Below are 22,581 nucleotides of genomic sequence, written 5' to 3'. Positions count from 1 at the left end.
GGTATCCAATGCAAGTAAGAATGCCCTGCAAATTGACTGCTCGTGAGCAGGTTACAAGTTATCAGTGCTTTCTCTCCATCCCTCCCTGCCAAGGCTCATCTCCCATCTCCCTTCTCTTCCTCATTCTGTTCTCGCTCTAATTCCTAGTCCCTCCTCCTACTCCCCCTTCTTCCCTAGTTCCTCCTCGCAGCTCCTCCCGCCTGCCCCCCCTCCTCCGCTCTCTCTCTCTCTCTCTCTCTCTCCACACGGGGGGAGCGCGGTAGTTAGGTGGTAGGGTGTCGGGCTCGTAATCGTGAGGTTGCGAGTTCGCGCCCCGCCCGGTGGCTGCTGTGCTGGGAGGGGTAGCGCTCTCCTGTAACCCTAGCAGGGCTATATGATCTGATGATGTCTAGCTCGGGGATTAATCCCATCTCTCCACACGGCCTTAACCATTGTTTAACCCCTTAACCGCGGGTATTGTTTTGGTCTGACTGTCCTCTCCCGCGGGGGTTTCAGCCAAATGTAAACAAACCTTTAAACCTTAATAACTCTGCACAGAATAAAGCTAGAGAAAAAAATAAGGTACCATTAGAAAGTACAAACCTTCAGCTTTCCATTGATGTAGGTTTCATGACTTCGTTGACTTTCACAGGACGGGGAGAGCAGTTAGAAGTGAGGGGTGTGAAATAACTATTTTACGCCCCACACACCAGTACCAAATGCCAACCACTCTCTCATAATAGTAATATAAACATATATGAACACTGTACATACGATAAACACCCACTCTGTGTTCACTGAGGTAGGTAAAAGGCACTTCCCTGCGGCTGCACCCGCTCTTCACTGCGGCCGCGCCTCACTTCACTGCGGCGGCACCCGCTCACTGACGTTTCCTGCGATCTTTTCATTCTTTCTAACTTCTAATATTATTTTACATATAATATGGGCAATGTACATTACATTTACAATGCACTTATTACTATATTGCGTCACTGGCGCATCACAGAATTACATAAGTGCCGCAGAATTCCACAAGTGCCGCAGATTCTCTTATTACAATATCACTTATTATACTGGCCAATATTTCCTTTATTTTCTAGGCAAAATATCCCTTATTACTACATTATCCATTATACAATTATTGGCAAAGCACGTCACTGTCGCATCACTATATATCACTGTCACTTTCAGTATTTACTCAGAGAGTGGTACTCGGCAAAGCACGGAGTTACACATAGAGCGACTTGGCATTCAAGGCACTGGTGTGTGCTCATTTTTCTCGTCGTAGGCCTTCGTGTGGTGGTTGAACATACTCTGCAGCGGCCCTGTGACAACCTGCCGCCTGCTTTAGGAGGCAATTTCACAAGCTGGTGCCGGCTCATGTAATTGCGGCACTCAAGACGGTCAGGTTGTGTGTCAGAGTGTCGCCTCGGGATCAATGCCGTCACCTGACCAAATCGTTCAAGTAGCTGCTGCACGACAGTCTTGGAAAACTGTCTCAGTGATAGTTGCCTTATGCCCCCGACTTGTGTCTTGTAAAGAATGAAGGCATTGAGCATGCACATATCGAGCATGTGCAGGCAAGCCTTCCTGTACCATCGGGTGTTTCTCCTGAGACAGTCTATTTCGCCAATCATCATATCAGACTTATCAACGAGTCTCATATTTACATTATAATCAATGACGGCATCAGGCTTCATGATTGGCTCTCCCGTCCTGTAGCTGACCTTCCCAGTTCTCTTCATTTCCCCCTTGTGGATGGTGCTGATCATATTGACGACCTTCTTGTCATGCCACCTGATCGCAAGAAGCTTGTCTGACTTCTTCAGGTGAACATCTCCCCCTGGATGATGATGATGCTTCGGGGAAACTAGGCCACTCTTTCCTATAGCTCCGTACAGTGCCAACAGTGCCAATGCCGTGTTCAGCAAGGTATTTGGAGAGTTTCGGTGCTGTGTAATAATTGTCTGTGTACAGCACATGATTACCACCAAAATACCTCTCCATCAGCACTTTTACAACGGAGCCAGAGAAGCCAAGGGGGTCTTTCCTGTTCACATCCATTGTGCTAGCCGAGTAAATGACAAAATCCATTATATACCCCGTCTCACAGTCACACAGCACAAAGAACTTTATCCCAAAGCGGTGGCATTTGCTGGGGATGTACTGCCTGAATTTGAGACGTCCTCTGAACAATACCAGGGACTCGTCTATGACGACTTTCTGCATAGGCCTGAAAAATCGCATAAATCGATCCCTAATCTTGCTGAGGAAATCCCTCACTTTCCACAAAGGGTCAGTTTGGGACGGGTTGTCATTGTCAGCGAAGTGCAGGTATCCAAGCAGCTGTCGGAACCGATCCCGTGACATATACTTCCCGAATATGGGGATAGTAGTTATGTCATCCACGAGCCAGTACTCCTCCAACTCATGTCTCTTTATATGGGGCATCAAAAACATGAGTGCAAAAAAAACATACAGCTCTCTGATCCCGACAGGCAACCACGACACTTGCTTTGGTGAGCCAATAGGTCCCAGCCCTTCTGCTGCACACTGAGTTGCATACCTATAGGTCTCATCGCTGACATGCTGCACAATTTCATCATCAAGGAAGGCCAGGAAGTAATCAACAAACTCATCACCTGCGTTGCATGGGAAGGCAGGCTGTATTCCAGCATTTGTCATATCAAACGGTGGATTGTGTGGCTGGAAATCTCCACCGTCAGTCCAAACAAATGCATCAACTTGCCCTGTGCGTGGTTCAGTGGCTGGGGCAGGTTGCATTCCACTCGTTTCCCCGTGAGAAGGAGCTGATGTAGAGGCAATGGGTGAGGCAGGAGGTGAGGCAGGAGGCAAGCGGGAGGTGGGTGAGGCAGGAGGCAACGGGGTGGGGGGTGAGTGCGGGGGGGGGGTGAGTGGGGGTGGAGCGGGAGAGGGAACTGAGCGGGGGGCAGGCGGGGGGGTTTCTGACCTGGTGCGTGGTGAAACTTGACCTTTTCTACCCCGCTTATCACCTCGCTTATCGCCTCGCTTATCGCCCAGCTTTGCCCTCCAACTGCCACGCATCCCCTTTGTTCTAGGCCTGCCTGCACGGCCTGCCTTCCCTCGCTTTGCAGGCTTTGGTAATTCGTACTCCTCAGATGATGTAGACTGAGGAGAGGGCACGACAGATGATGATGATGATGATGATGTGAGGGCAATTGGGCTAGGGGAACGGGAAATTGATGGGAAATGCGTACTAGGGCCTGGTGTGGGAGACGTGAGCCTGCACTTCACTCCCTTCCCACGTGCAATACCAGATTTGCCCATAGGAGCCTTTCCTTTCCCAGAGTAAGTTGGGGGTGGTGGGGGGGAATCAACACGATCACTTTCATCACTGTCACTATCAATGGAAAATGGTTCACCACCAATCACTGCCAAATCATCACTGCTTGCTGTGAGTGTGTCACTTTCACTGCCACAATCAAGAGTAGTACTTACAGTTTTGTCCAGCTCAGTTCTAATTTCAGGAGTGCTCAACCCCTTCTGCCTCGCCGTCGGCAGTTCCTTTACCGGTGTAGAGGTAGAGGGAACACTAGCACTAAACATTGTAGAGGAGGAAGCGAGCGACGATGAGTCGGGACGGAGCGCCATTATCACGCACAGAGCTGGACAGATACTGACTGACGCAGGTCAGGGCAGGGGTGGGGGGGGGGCCCTCGGGGTTGGAGGAGGGAGGTGTGGGATGGCTGGCGTGAAAGAACTCGACAGCTACTCTTGCGTGAGAATATTTGCGCGCCGGGAAAACGCGCGGTGTTCAAAATATTCACGATCATTCCAGAATGCCACCCGCGGTTTGGTCCAGTTTTGTCGCCGTCATTCTGGAATGACACCCGCGGTTAAGGGGTTAATTTACAACCAAGTTCATGAATATTAGAGTGTAGCTTCACAGTGCAGGTGCTTGTTAATAATTACACTGTGTGACCTGGTGTTACCCCTCAGCCTTTACTGTGCTTCAGAGTAGTTTGATGCCTGTTATGACATAAGTGAAGCAGGTGTTGGGAGTTAGGGGAAGTATGGAATGTATACTTGTGAGACCTGAGGTTCATTTTTGTATCATCTTCATCGTGGGTCACATGTTTACTCCAGCATGCAAGATGCAAGTATTCTTCACATGTATATATTTTTATGCACAGTAGCTCCATGTAAGACCATATTTTACAGTAATGTGCTGTAAATTATGGACATGCAGTAAGTCACTTATTTTCATTTTTTTTTCCCCTCCACCCTTCTGGCATTGCTTAGAACTGCCACTACACTGGCTTGCTTTGGTCATGCTCTCTGGCAAATCTAGTTAGAGTTTGGGAAAGTGTTAAATATGGTACGTCAGATGTCTGAAACTGTAGTTTGCTTCAGTCTGGAATGTCTGGAAGATGGAATGCAGTCTGAGTGGATGGGTAGGTGGGTCGAATGAGGATGGAGGAAGAGGAAGAAAGCCCTTCCCACCATGCAGTGATATTTTGAACTTGCATATGGCATAACTTATGTTGCTGAAAACTTGATATTCTTTTCTTTGCAGAAATTTGCTGCCCAAGGAATATTTTGAAAAGTATTATCAGAATGGATCTCACTATATTCACCGACCAAATGGAAAGGTAAAGGTTTTTAGTCTTGTTAGCACCATTAACAGTTGCCTTGAGTTCATGTTTAAAAATTTTTTAAGTACATAGCCAGGGAATCATTAATGTCAGTAGTATCTGACCCCGAAGGGTTACAATGAGATACTCGTGTATACTTATACCTAATACGCCATGAAATTTAGCAGAGTATCCAGTACTGTGTATTTAGTGTTTCAAGCAATATTTTGGTATACTGCAGATTTGTATTCCTATATTAGTCTTTTGCACAGAATCATCACTTCTTGATTATGAACACTTCTGTACTGTCTAAAGTATCGTTTGTCATCCTTGCATTTTACAAGATTAAGATAGTCTATTAACTGATATCATAACAAAGGTCTGTCATCAAAATCCAAAGACATTCTTAATTTGATATGCAATACGTGATGGCAGTTGTATGTATGTACTTTTCTGATGATATATTTTATTGGTTTATTCTTGCTATTTCCAGGTATTATATTAAGCTTAGGAGATGTTAACAAAGATTATGTCTAACAGTCCAGCTGAAAAGTTTTGCTAAACAAAACTGTCAAAGTGAAGTACGAAAGATATTGTAATTAAGTAGAGAAGCATTTCCCCCCCTCCTTTGTGCAACAGATGGCGGAGTTGTGTCACTACCAGGGCACCGTCCGGGGGAGAGTTGGGTCCTGGGCTGCTCTCTCCACCTGTCATGGTATAAGGTAGGCATTCATCTCAGCACTGAAATTTTACGGTATTTAGGAAAGTACGTTAAGGTCACAGAGACCCTCCTGAAATCATACACCCTTAGTGGTTATCTGCCTTACCGATAATAACCTGTGTGCAGTCGATAGGCATAAATTTAACCTGTCTCTTCCCTGAATATTGGCAGTCCTCATGGGACCTACCGGTTAACAACAAACTTCGTAATGTTAAACCCACAGTTCTTCCTTGGCATACCTCAACTCAGCCCATTCATTGGTGGGAGGCTATCCGGTGTGATGAGTTACCAGATTGGCAGGTTATTATCAAATCAGCTATGAATTACTGAATTGGTACTTTTAATTGCAAAATGTGATAATTTTGATCACCATACAGCTTCATACTCACAGCTACTCATAGATGACGTTCTGGAAGAGGCCTGTGCCTGTGACTTGAGCTCTTTAGCCTGGTTGTCATTTTGACTGGCTGTGCGTGGTGGTTAAGTGCTCAATAATTATATTTCTGTTTCTGGCCCTTCCACATTTTGTCCAGCTGGATTCAAATTTCTCCACTGTTTCGGCATTCACCACTCACTCTGGTAAGTTGTTCCAGTTGTTGATGATCTGATTTGAGAAAGCATACCTCCTGGTGTTGAGTCTTGGTCTTGTCTTAAAGATATTCTTCAAATTCCTTCAGGTTACATCATCCTCCCTCATCTGGCATATCCCATCTGTACAGTCTTTGTCACACTTCTGGGTGATGATTTTGTATGCCTTAATCAGATTGCTCCTGGATCTCCTGTAGGCCAGGGTAGGTAGTTCCATTTTCTCCAGTCTTTCTTCATAGGGGAGGTCCTTAACTTGTGGTACCATTTTGGTAGCTCGACATGGAACATTCTCTAATGCCTCGACATCCTTAACCAGGTGAGGACACAGATCTGGTTCGCATACTCCAGATGTGGCCTCACCAGAGTAGTGTATAGTGCCTTGAAGATGGTAGGGTCCAGATGTATGAATGTTCTAATTATTCTCACAATTTTATTCGCCTTGTTGATCTTCTTGGCTAAGTATTGAGAGAATATCAGCTTGTTGTCTATTACCACACCAATATCCTTCTCAGCATTAGTACTGGTAATTCTGTTAAACATGGTGTACTTACATTCCTCTGCATTTGACTTGCCCACTCTCATATGTTTACTGTTCTCAGGGTGAAGTTGAGCATCCATGTTTTGGACCAACCCCGCAATTCATCCAGGTCCTTCTGAAGCTTGTCACAGTCCTCATTGTCACCAATCCTTCTGAATAGCCTAGTATTGTCTGCGTACAGATATACCTCACTACCATCCTGTAGACTTGCCATTTTGGTTTCTAGAGTTCCTAGTCTGTTTGCCAGTCCTTGTGATTCTGTAAGGTTCCTTTCAACAACTTCATTTACCCTCGTAGATTTTGCCTTCAGGTGTCCTAGCCTGTGGTTGAGTTCCACTTGTTTATCTTGATTCACATCTACACATTTTTTTTTATTTCCTCCACTGTCATTGTTAGTGCATGATGTTTGTTTATTATGTCCTTCTGCTGTTCAAGCTTCTTTACTTTGCTATGTAGCTTTGCACATCCCCACTTGCAAAAACTACAGTGCCACCACCATTGTTGCAAAGCTGGACATAACTTTTAGTTCATCATTCTAGCGATTTATCACATAGCAGACAAACATATAGTGAGGCATGGCTGTATTCACTTTAGATCCCCCTAAAAGTGAAGGAGTAAAAGTCTGTAAAGTACCTTACTCCTCCATTTGGAAAGGTCTTTTCCAGGATGAAGGAAATGGTAATACAGTAGTAGAATAGGAAATTCATCATCAGCTTTAGCATTCTGTGAATGCATTATGTTACAGGTGCAGAATTTTACTGAGGCCATTCTAAGATTATTATTATTATTATTTTTTTTTTGCCGTTGGAAAAAGTTTTGCACATTATAGAATTGAAAAAGGGGTCTCACTTAGCCCTTGCAGTGCTTGAATTTCCCTAATCTGAATAGAATGGCCTGGATTCAGCCTTATTAAAATACTGTTCCAAAGTGCACTCATGAGAATGAAAGTCAAGGGGATTAATCATCATGGTATTCCATCATTGGGCATACTGTTGATTAGTTCTCCCCCATCATTCATTTGTTTATTTATTTACTGGGTATTTTATTTATTTATTTATTTAACTCCCTGCCTGTCCTCTCTTTTCATTGGAAAAAAGAGGGAGACCAGGATGATGATGATGATATGGTGATGACAGTGATTGATGATGTTGATGATGACGATATTCCTTCAGCGGTGTTGTGTTTGATGGTGAGGAGATGCACTATGTGGAGCGGATGCCCGGCTCTCCCCCGGCAGTACATAGTCCACACTATGTCTTCGAGCATTCAAACATCGTGCCAAAGAATTACTCCTGTGGTAGGTATCCAGTGCTGTTTCTTCTTTTCATTGTACAGTTAGGGTCAAAAATTCTCCTGTTCCAGTGCATATACATTCTTAGGACATGTCTGTCGCTTTTGTCTCTGATAAAACTCCTTTGTTCCTCTGCATCTACTTCATACTTAGGACATGTCTGTAACTTTTGTCTTGCTGACACATCCTTATATATATTCATCATCATCATCCGGACCTCCTTTCCCACCCTAGGGCAGGGTGAGGAGTAGCAATGTCCAGACAGCCCAAATTTGCCCAGTCCAATGGGCCACATTTCCATTCAATCATCATTCAAGCCCCCAGAATCCTAGCTCTATTGGATACGCCAAAAACATTCACCATGTTCTGTAGCTTCACGTAATCGTATCTGACCGAGTCAATCCAGACACTGCCATGTTAAAAAGGGGTGCCAAAAATCCCTGATCATGCACTTCTCACAAAATTCATCCAGCCAGCTCAATCTCCTGTCAGTTCCCTAGCCTCACCGACTTCCAAACCTCCCTTCCTCACACATTCATCCACCATATCTCTCCACCTTCTCCTTGGCCTACCTCGTCTCCTCCCTCCTTTGAATTTGCTCAGATATACCTTTTTCACCACTTTATTGTAATCCATTCTCTCCACCTGACCACACCATCCCAGTACACTCTCTTCAATTATGGTGTCCACCGACTTCCTCACTCCGGATCTTTAATGAATCACATTATTTCGTATCCTATCCACCTTCTGTATTCCACATACATTCCTCAGCAGTCCCATCTCCACTGCTCTTACTCTTGACTTTTCATTTTCATGCCACACCATAGTCTCATATCCATATGTTAAAGTTGGCAGTAACACTCCATCATGTAAGCCTCGTCCACCTGCAACACTCTAGCCTCTGTTTCTCATCAAGGCCTTCATTGCACCAGCTACTTTTCTTCCTTGTGTCACTCTACTTTCAACTTCTTTTGCACATTTTCCTCTGTTTTCTATCACTGTACCCAGGTATTTGAACTCTCTCACCAATTCCAGTCTCTCTCCATTCACTGTTACATTGCACTGGAAGTCACCTTCTCTCTTAATAACCATCACTTTACTTTTTTCTACATTTACTCTCAAGGCACGATGCTTACAGACATCAACAAAACTCTGCACTAGCCTACCAAGTTCTTGTCCAGTACTTGCAAGCAGTACTGCATCATCAGCATACAACAAATTTGAGATATTGCATCCATCACCATTCATTACCAATGCCATCCCTCTCTCCATTACTCGCATTTTTACTTCTCTCATCACCCCATCCATATGTATATTGAACAACCACGGGGATATCACACAATCTTGTCGCACGCCCACACTGATTGTGCACCAGTCACTTCGATGCCCATAAACCCTTGCACATGCTTCACTACCATCCTGAAAACTCTTGAAGGCACAATATATAAAAAAAAAAAATCATACATGAGTAGGAAATCATTCTCTGCCAACATTCAGAACCTTAAGGCTATTAGCCAACAGAGGAAAGTAAGAAGCATAAGAGGTAAAGTATTAGGCTGACTTTTGCCCCTGACTGTGCCTGCTTTTTGAGAGAACTAGTAAGGAAGTGGGTTGAAGGAGCCAGTGTAGTCAACTGTGAGTTTTGCCTTTACACAGTATATATAGATATATATGGCTATAAAATGTGGGAAGAAGTAAATTACTGTAATGCAGTATTTTTATGCTAGGTCATATATTTTCTAGTTTTAATTCCAGTTAATGTTGATTCATGATAATGCTTGCATTAGTAAATTGTTTTTAATTATTAAAACTTTGACACTAATTATTATTCCACATCCATAAGAAATACATCATTTGCAGTTATCCTGGTATCAAATACGGTAAGGCATGAGTTGGCAGTCACTGTTGATGAAAAGACCTTTTCTTGGTTTTGACAGGTTACTCAGGGAAGCCACATCCAGTGAGGGATCTCTTCCATGATGAAACCTTCACCAGGCTGCTTAGGGTTTGTCATTGTTATGTATCAGATCTCTGAATAAAAGTTAGACGGTGTACTGTGATTATATATTTTTAGTTACTGTCCCTTCTCCCCTCTGGGGCTAAGATGCTAATGACTGTGTTTGAGTGGATGAGTAAATTGGGAGTGTGTCGTCCTGTCCCAGCTACCTCCCTTTCCTTGAGGGAAGCAGTGTAGGTATATAGTTAGATAGTGTATTTTCCTTTGAATCTTACTAAGGCATGCATAGCTTATAGAACTGTATGTAGACTAGATATTCATGTTCATAACTGCTTTCCTTTGTCTCATAATTTCTAAAGGCATTGAGATCTTTAGAGGTCAGTGGGGTTGCTCACCATCCACTCACTCGATGTAGTGCTGCCCTCGGGTGAATGCCCTCTCTCTTTTCCATCTTTCCTCTTCTGTCTTTCTTTCTTTCTTTCCTCTTCCTTCTGTCTGTGGGTGACTCTACACTGAGTGACAAGCCAGATGGTTTCCCATACACCAGGAAACCATTCACTACACTGGGTGGTAACCATATAACTAAACTATGACGCCTGGTGGTTTAGTGGGTAATTAAGGCATTCCAACTGGACTGAGCCTGTGTAGGTTTATATCCAAGGGGTGGTTGGGGTTTATTGCTCCCACAATGCCACTCAGAGATGTGTGAGGCTGGTCACTCTCATCTTAAATGTCAAGACCAACTTGCCTAGCCCCGGTCTCCTACGCCCATCATGGGGCAACACAGGATTAGTTGATGTGTGATGATGATTGAGATTTTTATGTATTGTAGAATGGGTATAATTTTTTTTCTTCCTTTTTTAAGATCTTGATCTTTTAAAAAATTCTCAGAGCTTGCCACTGTATTTCCAGTACAAACGGAGCAGCAGCAGCAGAAGCAGCACTGGTAGTAGTGGTAATGGTGGCATCAACAGTGATGGTAATGATGGCAATAGGGGGAGCAGTAACATCCGAGGTCCTTACAATGCGAACTCATTGTCCCGATATGTAGAACTGGTGCTGGTAACAGACAAGGCTGAGTATGAAAGGCATGGTCACGAGGCCTCCAGGCTCTATCAGCGCTGCAAGGACATCGCGAACATTGTCAATGCTGTATGTTTATAGTGCTGTAATTGTACCGTGCATCATATAATTTAAGTAAGAAGTAGTGTTTAATTTCTTCATCAGTTTGAAAATGATTAGAGAGTGTTTGTACAGCCCTCAGGTTCTCATGCAGTTTTCATGCAGCTAATCAGGTGTATGGAAGTTAATTTTGTATGGCAGTGCAAGGGTCAATGCAAACTCCTTACCTTCAATGTACACCATGTATTTTCAGTTGACTTCTTATTTATTATTATTATTATTATTATTTTTTTTTTTTTAAGAAAGGGGAAGGATGATGCCTTGGAAAGAGGAAATTATAGTGGCATAAAACTTTTGGATCAGTTAATGAAATTAAATGGAGAGCTCTGAAAGGTATGGTTAGGGAAAGTGATTATTAATTATACTGTATGCAGTTTGGTTGTATGCCAGGTAAAGGGACCATTGGTGCCATGTTCATTGTCCAACAGCTTCAAGAAGAATATATAGAAAAGAAAAGGGAGCTGTATTTTGTTTTTGTTGATTTAGAGAAGGTCTGTGACAGAGTCCTTAGGGAGGTGGTGAAATGGTCAGTGAGAAAGCTTGGGATCTTGGAGTAGCTAGTTAGAGTGGTTATGGCTGTGCATGTGGGTGCTTGCACCCAGGTAAAAGTGAATGAAGATTTGAGTGATGAGTTTTCTGAGAATGTTGGCGTGTATCAGGAGTCAGTCTTGAATCCCATATTGTTTGTCATGGTGCTTGAAGCTCTCACTTGACTTCAGAAATGGACCCCCATGGGAGATGTTGTATGCTAATGACTTGGTGCTAATTGCAGAGAATGAAAGGGAGGTGGAGGGAAGATTTAGGAAATGGAGAGAGGATTTGAGAGTAATTGTTGGAAAAAAAAAAAAAAAGATGCTATCTAAGGCAGGTGGTGTTACTGTCAAAGCAGAGGGAATGTGGCACTTTGTGGTTTGCCACGAGGGTGTGGGAAAGAACTCCATATGTGCAGTGGATGCAAAAGAGATGTAGAGGTGTGTGAGATAGACTGTGAGATAATGCCGATTTTGGGTGTTCAGTGTGTTGGGAGGAGCATGGAGAGTTTGCCAGGCATGGAAGGATTGATCTTGCTGGTGAGTCACTTGAATGTGTGGAAGACTTTTGTTATTTGGGGAACATGTTCTGTGCTGGAGGTAGGGCTGTGGCTAGGTTAAGGAGTGGGTGGAGTAAGTTCAGGGAGCTGTTGCCTCTCCTAGCATTGAGAGGGCTCTCCCTCCATGCTAGGGGATCTTTGTGTGCAGCATGCATTAGGAGTGTAATGCTGTATGATAGTGAGACCTGTGCAGTAATGGAAGAGGATATTCATAGGCTCAAACGTACAGAAATGACAATAATTAGTTGGATATGTAGTGTGTCCTTGAATGCGATGCCTGGGGGGCTAGGATTTTGATGGAAGAGTTGAGAGGAAGGATGGCACTGGCGTGTATTGGTGTTGTGATGAGGAGGGGATGATTGAGATGGTTTGGGCATGTTGAAAGGATGGAGGATGGCAATTGAGTATGGACGTTGAGAAGTGTGAATGTTGTGGGTAGGGCTGCGAGAGGAAGATAAAAAAAAAAAAAGACCTGGGATGAGGTTGCAGAGTATGACCTCAGGGATAAGAGACCTGGGATGAGGTTGCTGAGTATGACCTCAAGGATAAGAGACCTGGGATGAGGTTGCAGAGTATGGCCTCAGGGATAAGAGACTTGGGATAAGGTTGCAGACTATGGCCTCGGGGATGAGAGACCTGGGATGAGGTTGCAGAGTATGACCTCAGAGATAAGATACCTGGGGTGAGGTTGCAGAGTATGACCACAGGGATAAGAGACTTGGAATGAGGTTGCAGAGTATGACCTTGGATAAGAGACCTGGGATAAGGTTGCAGAGTATGACCTCAGGGATAAGAGACCTGGGATGAGGCTGCAGAGTATGACTTCAGGGATAAGAAACTGAATAGGGAGGCTGTCAGAGATGGAACAGAATGGACAGCCACCTTTAGGTGACCAAGGCCAATGCATGCATGTTGGAGCCTTCATAAATGATGCATTACAAAAGAAAGTATCATCTGTTATAGTAAGGGAGAGAGAGACAGTGAGAGTGAGAAGCACTGAACAATGTATGTGTTACCAAGTGATATTTTTTGGATAAGTTCATAACTTTGAAAAAGATTCATGAAAATTGTATACGCCTTCAATACAGTAATTAAATTCACACTCAGGACTTATTACAGTACAGTATTTAAAATACATCATCCACCACAGTAATAAGATTATTTCTTTGTTAAAACTTTAAATAAAACCATACATTATTTACTGTACAGTAATTTAGTTCCTTGGTCAAAGCATCCTTTCAGATATACTGTACAGTTATAGAGATTATATAAATTGTCTGTTTTCCTCTCACACAGCTGTACCAGCCTTTAAACATCTTCATTGCACTGGTGGGTGTTGAGGTATGGACAGATGATGACCAGGTAGAAATATCCACCGATGGGGACAAGACACTCACAAACTTTTTAAATTACCGGAAGGTTCGCCTCATCCGAGACCACCCAAACGACAATGCTCAGTTGCTTACGTAAGAATGGTCTACAAGTAATATTAGCAGTTTGTTTTTGTTGCCTGGCATACATTAGTGTACTGCATAGTGGTTTATACTGATGTAACAATTATGATAATATACCATACAATACTATATATAATATCTAGCATGTAAGTGAATTCTGATTAACATAAGAGAGCAAGAGGTGTGGAAAGACAAACATCGTGGAAATTTTTGTTATCCCACCCTCTGTTGGAGAATTTTAGGAGAGAGAGCAGTGTGTATGAGAGTTAAGTAAATACTGCAGAATATCCTGACCTTAGCATATAGTATATGGGCGGTCCCCATTTTACGAACATTCAACTTAAGAATTTTCAGCTTTATGACCCCATACTTTCAGTTTGGTATTCAATAAATTGCATGAGATATTCAGTGCTTTACAGTATTATAAAATAGGATTTGTGTTAATGATTTTGCTCAACTGTACGCTGATGTAAGTGTTCTAAGCACATGTGAAAGACTTGGTTAGGGCTGATGTTCGGTTGGTTAGGTGTACAGTAGGGCACCAGGTTTCGCAGCATCCAGTTTAGCGAAATGCACTTTCGCGGCAGCCATCAGATGTTCCCATGACTGAACATTCACAACAGAATAAATGCATTTTCACACCTTCCAACACCACAAGTTTTGAATTCTCGCCACAGCAACACCAGCGCCAACACTCAGTTTCAGCCTGTTTTCCCGCACGTGTTCAGTGTGTCTGCAGGTGAGTGTTACACTCTCACGTCCTTGATGAGTAATTGATGGAAATATGTCATCTTGTGCTTCAAGTGGAGCCGGAGGTGGACCGGGTGATAGTGGAAGTGATGTAAGAAGGTGTGAACCTGGAACAGCAGGCAGTAAGGAGAAGGCAAAGCGACTGCCACCACAAGGGGCTAAAAAAAAAAAAAAGTATGATGACAAGTTGAAAAATAAAATCGTGGTGGAAATGGAGAAAAGTGCTTGTAACTCTGAAATATGCAAAATGAATTATGTGCCAGAGTCGACTGTGGGTGGTATGAGAAAACAGCTGAGTGAACTTAAAGCCAGTCAGTATTCAGATGTCCTGTACTTTGATATGCCAATTTTAATATATTTTTCCTAAAGTTATATTGATCCAGTGATCAAGAAAATATTTAATTTTGTTGTGCAGTATATATTTTTTTATATTTATACAGGCAGACCCTGAGATATGATACCCCTAGATGCAATACCCCAGCGTAGCAATGGGGGTAGAAATTCAGTTTCCCAAATAGGGCAGTTGGTCAGTGGAATGTACTACCAAATGAAATAGTGTGTGCCAAAACTATTCATAAATTTAAGGATATGTATGATAAAAATGGTTTAATACACAGGGCAGTACGAGCTAGACTCATTCCTGTAAAGGTACAAAGAGTTAAAAACAATTAGGTAAGAACACAGAAAGTGTAATAAATGAGTTACTTAAAGTGACCTGGAAATTAAGCAAAGAGGCGGGGATGGAAAATATTATAATAAGAAAAGATCTGAATGAAGAAGAAAGAGAAGTTTTAAAATCATTAAAGGAAGAAGTAAAGGAAAAAAATGATAAGAGGACAGAGGAAGAATGTAATACTTTTTTTTGGAGAGTATTGGATATGAAAGTAAGGAAATGGTATTTAAGGAAATAGAAGTGAAGGAAACTAAGGGGGATGGTTGTGAAAGATCAGAAGTTGAGGAAGTGGTACAGACAGAGAGTAGGAGAGAAGAGGGTATTAATAATGTCAAAAATAATTTGAAGGTGATATATACTAATGTTGATGGTTTCTTATCGACAAGGATTGAAATTAATGATTTCTTAAGAGAACATGAACCTGATGTCATGTGCTTTGTAGAGACCAAATTAAGAGAAGATATTGATGTTCATTTGGGAGATGGTAAATACAAACTGTGGAGAAAAGACAGAAAAGAAAAAAAGGGAGGAGGAGTGATGATAGCAGTGAAGAACAACATAAATGTAGATACTGTGGAAATGGGAGAAGGCAGGGCTGAAGTGATATACAGTATATGAAATTAGAAACTGGAGAGAATGTTAAGAGAGATATGGCGGTAGTGTATGTTCCCCCAAAGACGAGAGCATGGAAGGATGATGAATACCATGAGATGTTGTCAGATATGGCTAGCTACTTGCAAAAAATAATTGAGAAAAGCAATAATATAATTTTGGTGGGTGACTTTAATTGTAAAGAGGTGAACTGGGAGGAATGGTACTCGGGAGGCGGCAAGGATTCGTGGGGCACTATGTTATTAAATATAATAATGAATAATGTGATGACGCAATGGGTCAAAGAAGAGACACGGTTTTGAGGTGAGGACACACCAGCAAGGTTAGATTTACTGTTCACCAAAGAACCCAATGTAATAGAATCATTGGAATATCTCTGTCCTATGGGAAAAAGTGATCACGTGGTCATTGAGTTCCAGATGTTAATAGGAAACGTCGAGCCAAGAGACGAGCTTCATAGACAGGGAAGATACAACTTTGGGAAAGCAAATTTTACAGGATTGAGAAACTTTTTTGAAAATGCGGATTGGAGAAAATTCAGAGAAACAAGAGAGATACAGAGGAAGTGGGATATCTTTCTAGACCTCTATAATTTGGGAGTGGAAAAATTTGTACCAAGAGTAAGAGGGAAAGAAAACAGGAAAAAGGAGTGGTTTAATAGAAGGTGTATGATAGCAAAAAAGAGAGAGATAAGGCGTGGAACAATTGGAGAAAGAGAGGTAACAACAGAACAAAGGAAGAATATAAAAGAACAAGAAATGAATACACAAGAATACGTAGAGAAGAAGAAAGGAATTTTGAAAAAGGTATAATTGACAAATGCAAGGATGAACCCAAACTGTTTTATAGATTTGTTAATGGCAAACTGAAACAAAAGGAAGGAATCACCAAGCTGAAAGTAGAAGGAGAGGTCTTTAAGGATGCGGCAATGCAAGCAGAAATAATGAACAAACGTTTCCAGTCAGTTTTCACTAAAGAAAAGGAGCTTGTGGAAGGGGAGGGTGATTAGAAATGTTCCGGTGATGAAAGATATAAAAGTGGAGGTACAGGAAGTGTATAAATTACTGGAAACTCAAGATGTAAGGAAAGCCCCAGGACCTGATGGAATTTCTAATTGGGTACTGAAGGAATGCAGAGAACAACTGGCGGATAAAATTCACAGCTTAATTGTATGCTCACTGGAAGAGGGGAAAGTGCCAAAAGAATGGAAGAGGGCAAATGTGGTACCAATTTACAAGGGAGGAAACAGGGAAGAACCCCTGAATTATAGACCAGTGTCTCTAACCAGCATGGTCGCAAAATTGTGTGAGAGAATCCTGAAAGACAGATGGATAAAATATCTGGAAGAGATGAATATTTTGGCTGAATGTCAGTTTGGATTCAGAAGTGGAAGGTCATGTGTTTCTAACTTGTTGAGCTTTAACTCAAGAGCGATTGATGTGGTACAGGAGAGAGATGGTTGGGTGGATTGTGTGTACTTAGACTTAGAGAAGGCCTTTGACAAGGTACCTCATAAGAGACTAATGTGGAAACTAGAATATATAGGAGGACTAAAGGGGAAACTTCTGGAATGGATGAGAGACTTTCTGAGAGACAGACAAATGAGGACAGTAATAAAGGAAAAGATGTCTGGATGGAGGGAAGTAACAAGTGGAGTCCCTCAAGGCTCAGTGTTGGCGCCAGTAATGTTCCTGATTTACGTAAATGATATGGTAGATGGAGCGAACAGTTATGCAAGTCTGTTTGCTGATGATGTAAAGATCTTGAGGAAGATAGAGGTTGAGGAGGATTGTAAAATACTGCAGGAGGATTTGGATAGGATACACAATTGGAGCTGGACGTGGGAAATGAAATTTAATGTAAAGAAATGTAAAATATTGGAAATGGGTAAAAGTACCAGGAGACCATCACTGAATTATTTTTTGGGTAATGAATTAATCACAAAAAGGAGAGAAGAGAAAGATTTGGGAGTGCTGGTCCAAGATAGTTTGTCACCAGAAAAGCACATTAACAAGATAGTTGGAGAGACTTATAAACTCTTGACTAACATAAGAGTAGCATTTCATTATATGGATGAGGAAATGATGAAAAAATTGATAGTGGCCATGATCTGCCCCAGGTTAGAATATGCAGCGGTAGTGTGGTCCCCACACAAAAAGAAAGATATAAACAAGATTGAGAGAATACAAAGAACAGCAACCAAGATGGTCCCCAGTCTGACAGACCTGTCATACAGAGAGAGGCTGGAAAAACTGGATTTGCCTTCGTTAGAGGAAAGGAGAAAGAGGGGAGACATGATTGTGGTGTTCAGGACCATGGTGGGTGTAGATAAAATTGACATAGAAGATCTGTTTGTATGGGATAAGAGAGCAACAAGAGGACATGGAATGAAATTGAAAAAGTCAAGCTGCTTGAAGGATACCAAGAAAGATTACAGAAGTATAGACTTATGGAATAGCCTGGACAAAGAGATCGTCCAGTCTAAAAACTTAAACGAGTTTAAAGTTAAATTCGACTTATTGAGAAACAGCGACGGAAACCCACGAGCATAGTACATTCCATGTATATCACAATTAGGTATATTAGGTAAATACTTGAATATTTGGAACGACTTAGACAAAGAGGTGGTGCATGAGAAAAACATTCATGTGTGTAAAGGTAGACTTGATAAATGTGGATATGGAGACAGGACAACACGAGCATTGCTCAATTCCTGTATACTACAAATAGGTAAATACAAATAGGTAAATACACGTCACCCAGTCTGGCAAGAACACGCACATCTGGCAACACTGTAAAGACCCTTGGCAGCGAGGAACAAAAACACAACACACACGTAAACAAGCGCAGCCACATAGAAAGTGGATACTAAACGTACTCATTTTGAGTGTCACGTAATTAAGCTATATTAGTGTTGTTATAAAATATTGGGGGAAATTAAATGTTCATGTTACTGTAAGATCGTTGCTTCATTTTCTCTTAAATCGTGACTCTGCTTGATATTTTCCAGACGTATTTTTGATGATTTTCAGATTTAACTTTTGGGTCTAGGTGAGTTATAAACTGCTTTTAGACTTGGTTTAGCTTGTTTTAAAGCTATTTGGGGGTTTAGGTTAGCAAGTAACTTGTTTGTGGGCTCATTTGGGTGGGTTTAGGACTTGGCGGGGGGGAAATCCAAGGCTCCAAAACGCATCCCTATACTTTACTTGTTAAATCTACCCCAAGATATGATACCCCACCTAGGGATGGGTTTTTACTTAACCAAGTTCATCGTTAAACCAGGGTATGCCTGTACTGAATTCTATTTCTTGTTGAAATTTGCAGGGTGGTAGTCATGGAGCGTGACCTTTATCCTATGGCCACCAAAATAAGAATGATTAGGTTAGGTTAGGTTAATGTCATTTCTAATGTAACCAAACTGAACCTAATCAGTTTTTTTGGCAGCTGTAGGGTAAAGGTCGCACTCCGTGACTACCACCCTGGAACTTTTGACAGGAAAGTGGTAGGTGGGGGCGATTACCATCCACTTCCTCGATGTAGTGCTGCTCTCAGGTGACTTCCCTTTTCTCTCTTCCTTCTTTCCTTCTGTCCTCTTCTGTCTTTTTTCCTTCATTCTTTTCTCTTCTTTATGCCTACGGATGACTCTGCACTCCCTCTTCTGTCTCTGTTTCCTTCATTCTTTTCTCTTCCCTTTGCATGTGGGTGACTCTACATTGGGTGACAATTTACACTGCTGGATGGTAACTATATATCCACATTATGGCACCTGATGGTTTAGTGAGTAATTAAGGTGCTCTAATCAAATTGTGCTCTTGCAGGTTTATATCCAAGGGATGGTTGAGGTTTATCGCTCACTTAATACCACTCAGGGTTGATTGAGGCTGGTCACTCTCATCTCAAATGTCAGGACCAACTTATCTAGCCCCAGGCTCCTATTCTCGTTGTGGGGCTATGCAGGATTAGATGATGATGATGATGGTGAATAGAATTTGATATGAATATAAAAAATATAAATTGCACAACAAAATTATATTTTTTTCTTCGTCGCCGGACCAGTACAACGTCAGGAAAAATACATTTAAATTTGCAGATCGATACAGGATATCTGAATGTTAACCACTAATCTAGCCCTTGCGAAGAAGTATTTTGAACCAAACGCTGGAGGTAGATGAATGAAAACAGTGGCCGAGTACAGCTCAGTTATGCTAGTGTTTGAACACTGTTTTTTATAGTGGTTGAATGGGAGGACCTGGGAAGGCATTAGTGTGCCAGGGCCCATTCAAGACCAGGCCCACCTATTTTATGATGCAGTTGCAAAAAAAACACAACATTGCATCAGCCCCAGAGTTCACTGCTTCACGGGGTTGGCAACGGAGGTTCATCAGTGGGTTAGTAGCAACATTTCAGGTAAGTTTAGGATGTATTTAAAATAGGAACTAAACTAGGGGGATGAGTTTTCTTATGGGCCCTGTCATTATTAGCATATTTCTCATAAGGTCAGTGCCTCAGCTTTAGCAGCACTTTTTACCATCCCTGTTAGGTGCGAAACCTGGTGCCCTTCTGTATTAAATGCATTTTCGACCTACAAAAAATTTTTCTAATGATCAGTTTCTCGGAACATCACCCAATTGTAAGTCGGGGACCACCTGTACTGTATATTCATTTAAAATCCTTTCCCATTTTCTTTTGACAGTGGTGATTGATTGGATCGAGGAACAAACTTATGAAATTATGTAGCATATATACCGTAAACCAGACTCAGAGACTAACTGCTACCCATTATAAGGTCATGGCATCTGGCTATAGCTAGATAGATAGATAGATAGACACAATAAAACCCCTGTTATCCAGATTCTACCAACCTTGAGTAGCATTTCATCTGGATGAGATATATATAGTAAAACCCCTGTTATTCAGATTCTGCTAACCTTGCATGGCATTTCATTTGGACCACCCCAGTCATTGGGTCTCATACCTGAAATGGAACTAGTGTTTTCAAAGATACCCAGACATTCCAGTAAAGACCACCTACAACACTGACATAGAATTATGAGTGCATTGCTGTACTGCACTTAGAGTGTGTACAGTATTGCTTATATAATGAATACTTTTTTTTTTTCTTTATTCCTTTTGAAACTTACAGTACTTTTTATAGTGTAGCTTTCCCGTAGGGACCCACATCATACTCTAGCTGATCTTGTGCAAATGGAAGAGTAGAACTTGGAACACTTAAATAAGCCCTTGCTGGACTTTTCTGCAGTATGAATAATCTTAACTGAACTGTAACTGACCCCATTTAGTCCAGACAAGAGAGGTTTTAAGTGTATGCCGTTGACCAGTACAAATCTATATATTCTTGTTGCAAGAACTGTAGCACTGTACTGAACATGATTATTTATCTGACCATGTAGTGCTCCATTGGAATAATGCAAAAGAGTCAAAGAAGTATGTCTGAGAGAAGTTATGTTTTATAGCAGTATTTTAATTGTGCTTAAAAAGTACATTTACAGTACTGCTGTACTGTATTACAACATAACTTCTCTCAGATGTACTTCTATGGTGGTAGGGGGTGGCAACCATCATCCACTCACTTGTTGTAGTGTTGCCTGTTTCTCCCTTCATCATTATCATTCTTTTTCTGTGTCTGCTGTCCTCTCTTCCTATTTCTCTAATCGTTCCTGTCGCTTTTTACTACACCTCTTTCCTTTTCAGGTAGCTTTACATTGAGTGACAAGCCTAATGATTTCTTGTAAACCAGAAACCATTTACAGAGCTGGGTGGTAACCATGTAACCAACCTATATGTGTTTCCTACGCGTCAACAAGTGGACTGACAGAGGGTTAGTGCCCCTCCCCGTAAAACAACTAACTCAAAGTCAAACGGCCACACTTTACAGTCTTGTGGTGTCAGACTGTAGATAGATAGATAGTAATTGTACTAGAGCCCTCTGTCATTAACCCTGTCATCCTAGGTAATCTTTTTCCTCTTTGTTTCTTTTTTCTTTTGGCAAATATCAGATGATTTTATTCAGTTTTGGAAAGGTGTCCGTGGTTAAGTTTCATATGATATTAGTGCATCATATCCAAATTTTCAGGGGCAAACAGTTTGATGCCGGTGTTGTTGGCAAGGCACTGAAGGGTCCAATTTGCACGTATCAGTATTCTGGAGGGGTAAACATGGATCATAGTGACACCGTGGGTTTGGTTGCCACCACAGTCGCCCATGAGATGGGCCACAACTTCGGCATGGAACACGATAATGAGGAGGAATGCGAGTGTCCTGATAAGAGGTGTATCATGGCTCCTTCTTCTGGGTGAGTGCTCATATATAACTCCTCTAACCTGTACTGCACTGGGGAGGGGGGGGAACTGGTACCATCTTGGAGGTTGCTGAGAGAGCAGAGCGACTGCAAACTTGTGAAGACTGTCACTCGCCTCCTGCACTCCTAAATCAGTGTTGTAAGCATAATGGAGAAATGTCTGAAATTAGCATGGGATGTTATTACCATCCATTTTACTTTGGTTGCTTGCAGTGACTTCTCAGTGCTGCGGGATGTAGATCTACATCTTGGCGTTTTAGAAGTGGACGTAGATCTATGTCCCTAGCATGGTATGGGTTAATCCAGGTGAAGTCCATTGTAGTTTTCTCTCTTTTGCCAGCTGACCACTTTATTCATCTGAGAAAAGGTCTTTCTAATTGAAAGGGTTTATTAATGCTATATCTAACCCCTTCAGTTTAAAAATCTATTGGAAGCTGACTAAAATTGTTAGGAGGTGGTAAGAAATGAAAAATACATCAGTTTTAATGGGATGATCATGGGTATTGGTGACATCCAAGTTTCAGCCACAATATTTGAACATACACTGCAACCATTTAAGAGCTCTTCATGGCTTTCAGTAGCTTTCCTTCAATACCAGCCACATGAAGTGCTGTATCTTCAATATTCCCAGTCTTTTCATTCTGCCATATGCTTTATTCAGATCCATGAATACCACATACAGCACATCCTTGGTTTGCAGTGAGGATGCATTTGAAAAAATCCATCGCAAAACAGTTTATCATATATTGAGTCAGGTATAATGTGGGTTCAGTGGGGATACGTTTTTGGTCGAGTCACCCACCCAATAAAA

At 41.9% G+C, this 22,581-nt stretch overlaps 1 protein-coding gene across 1 annotated transcript in view; it reads left to right on the top strand.

Annotated features, from left to right (window-relative positions):
* The window catches only part of LOC145399654 (uncharacterized), a 555,258-nt gene that overhangs the window by 479,983 nt on the left and 52,694 nt on the right, over positions 1-22,581 (top strand). The window contains exons 4-10 of the mRNA XM_080272195.1: positions 4,538-4,613; positions 5,235-5,317; positions 7,615-7,739; positions 9,671-9,738; positions 10,603-10,842; positions 13,259-13,428; positions 21,546-21,764. Coding sequence (XP_080128321.1) covers positions 4,538-4,613; positions 5,235-5,317; positions 7,615-7,739; positions 9,671-9,738; positions 10,603-10,842; positions 13,259-13,428; positions 21,546-21,764 — 981 coding nt within the window. The remainder of the gene's footprint in view (positions 1-4,537; positions 4,614-5,234; positions 5,318-7,614; positions 7,740-9,670; positions 9,739-10,602; positions 10,843-13,258; positions 13,429-21,545; positions 21,765-22,581) is intronic.

The sequence above is a fragment of the Coenobita brevimanus genome, chromosome 50 (genome assembly GCF_032717465.1).
Source record: "Coenobita brevimanus isolate Jiangsu-jjx chromosome 50, ASM3271746v2, whole genome shotgun sequence".
Taxonomy (NCBI): Eukaryota; Metazoa; Arthropoda; class Malacostraca; order Decapoda; family Coenobitidae; genus Coenobita; species Coenobita brevimanus.
This window is presented reverse-complemented; position numbering and strand designations above follow the sequence as displayed.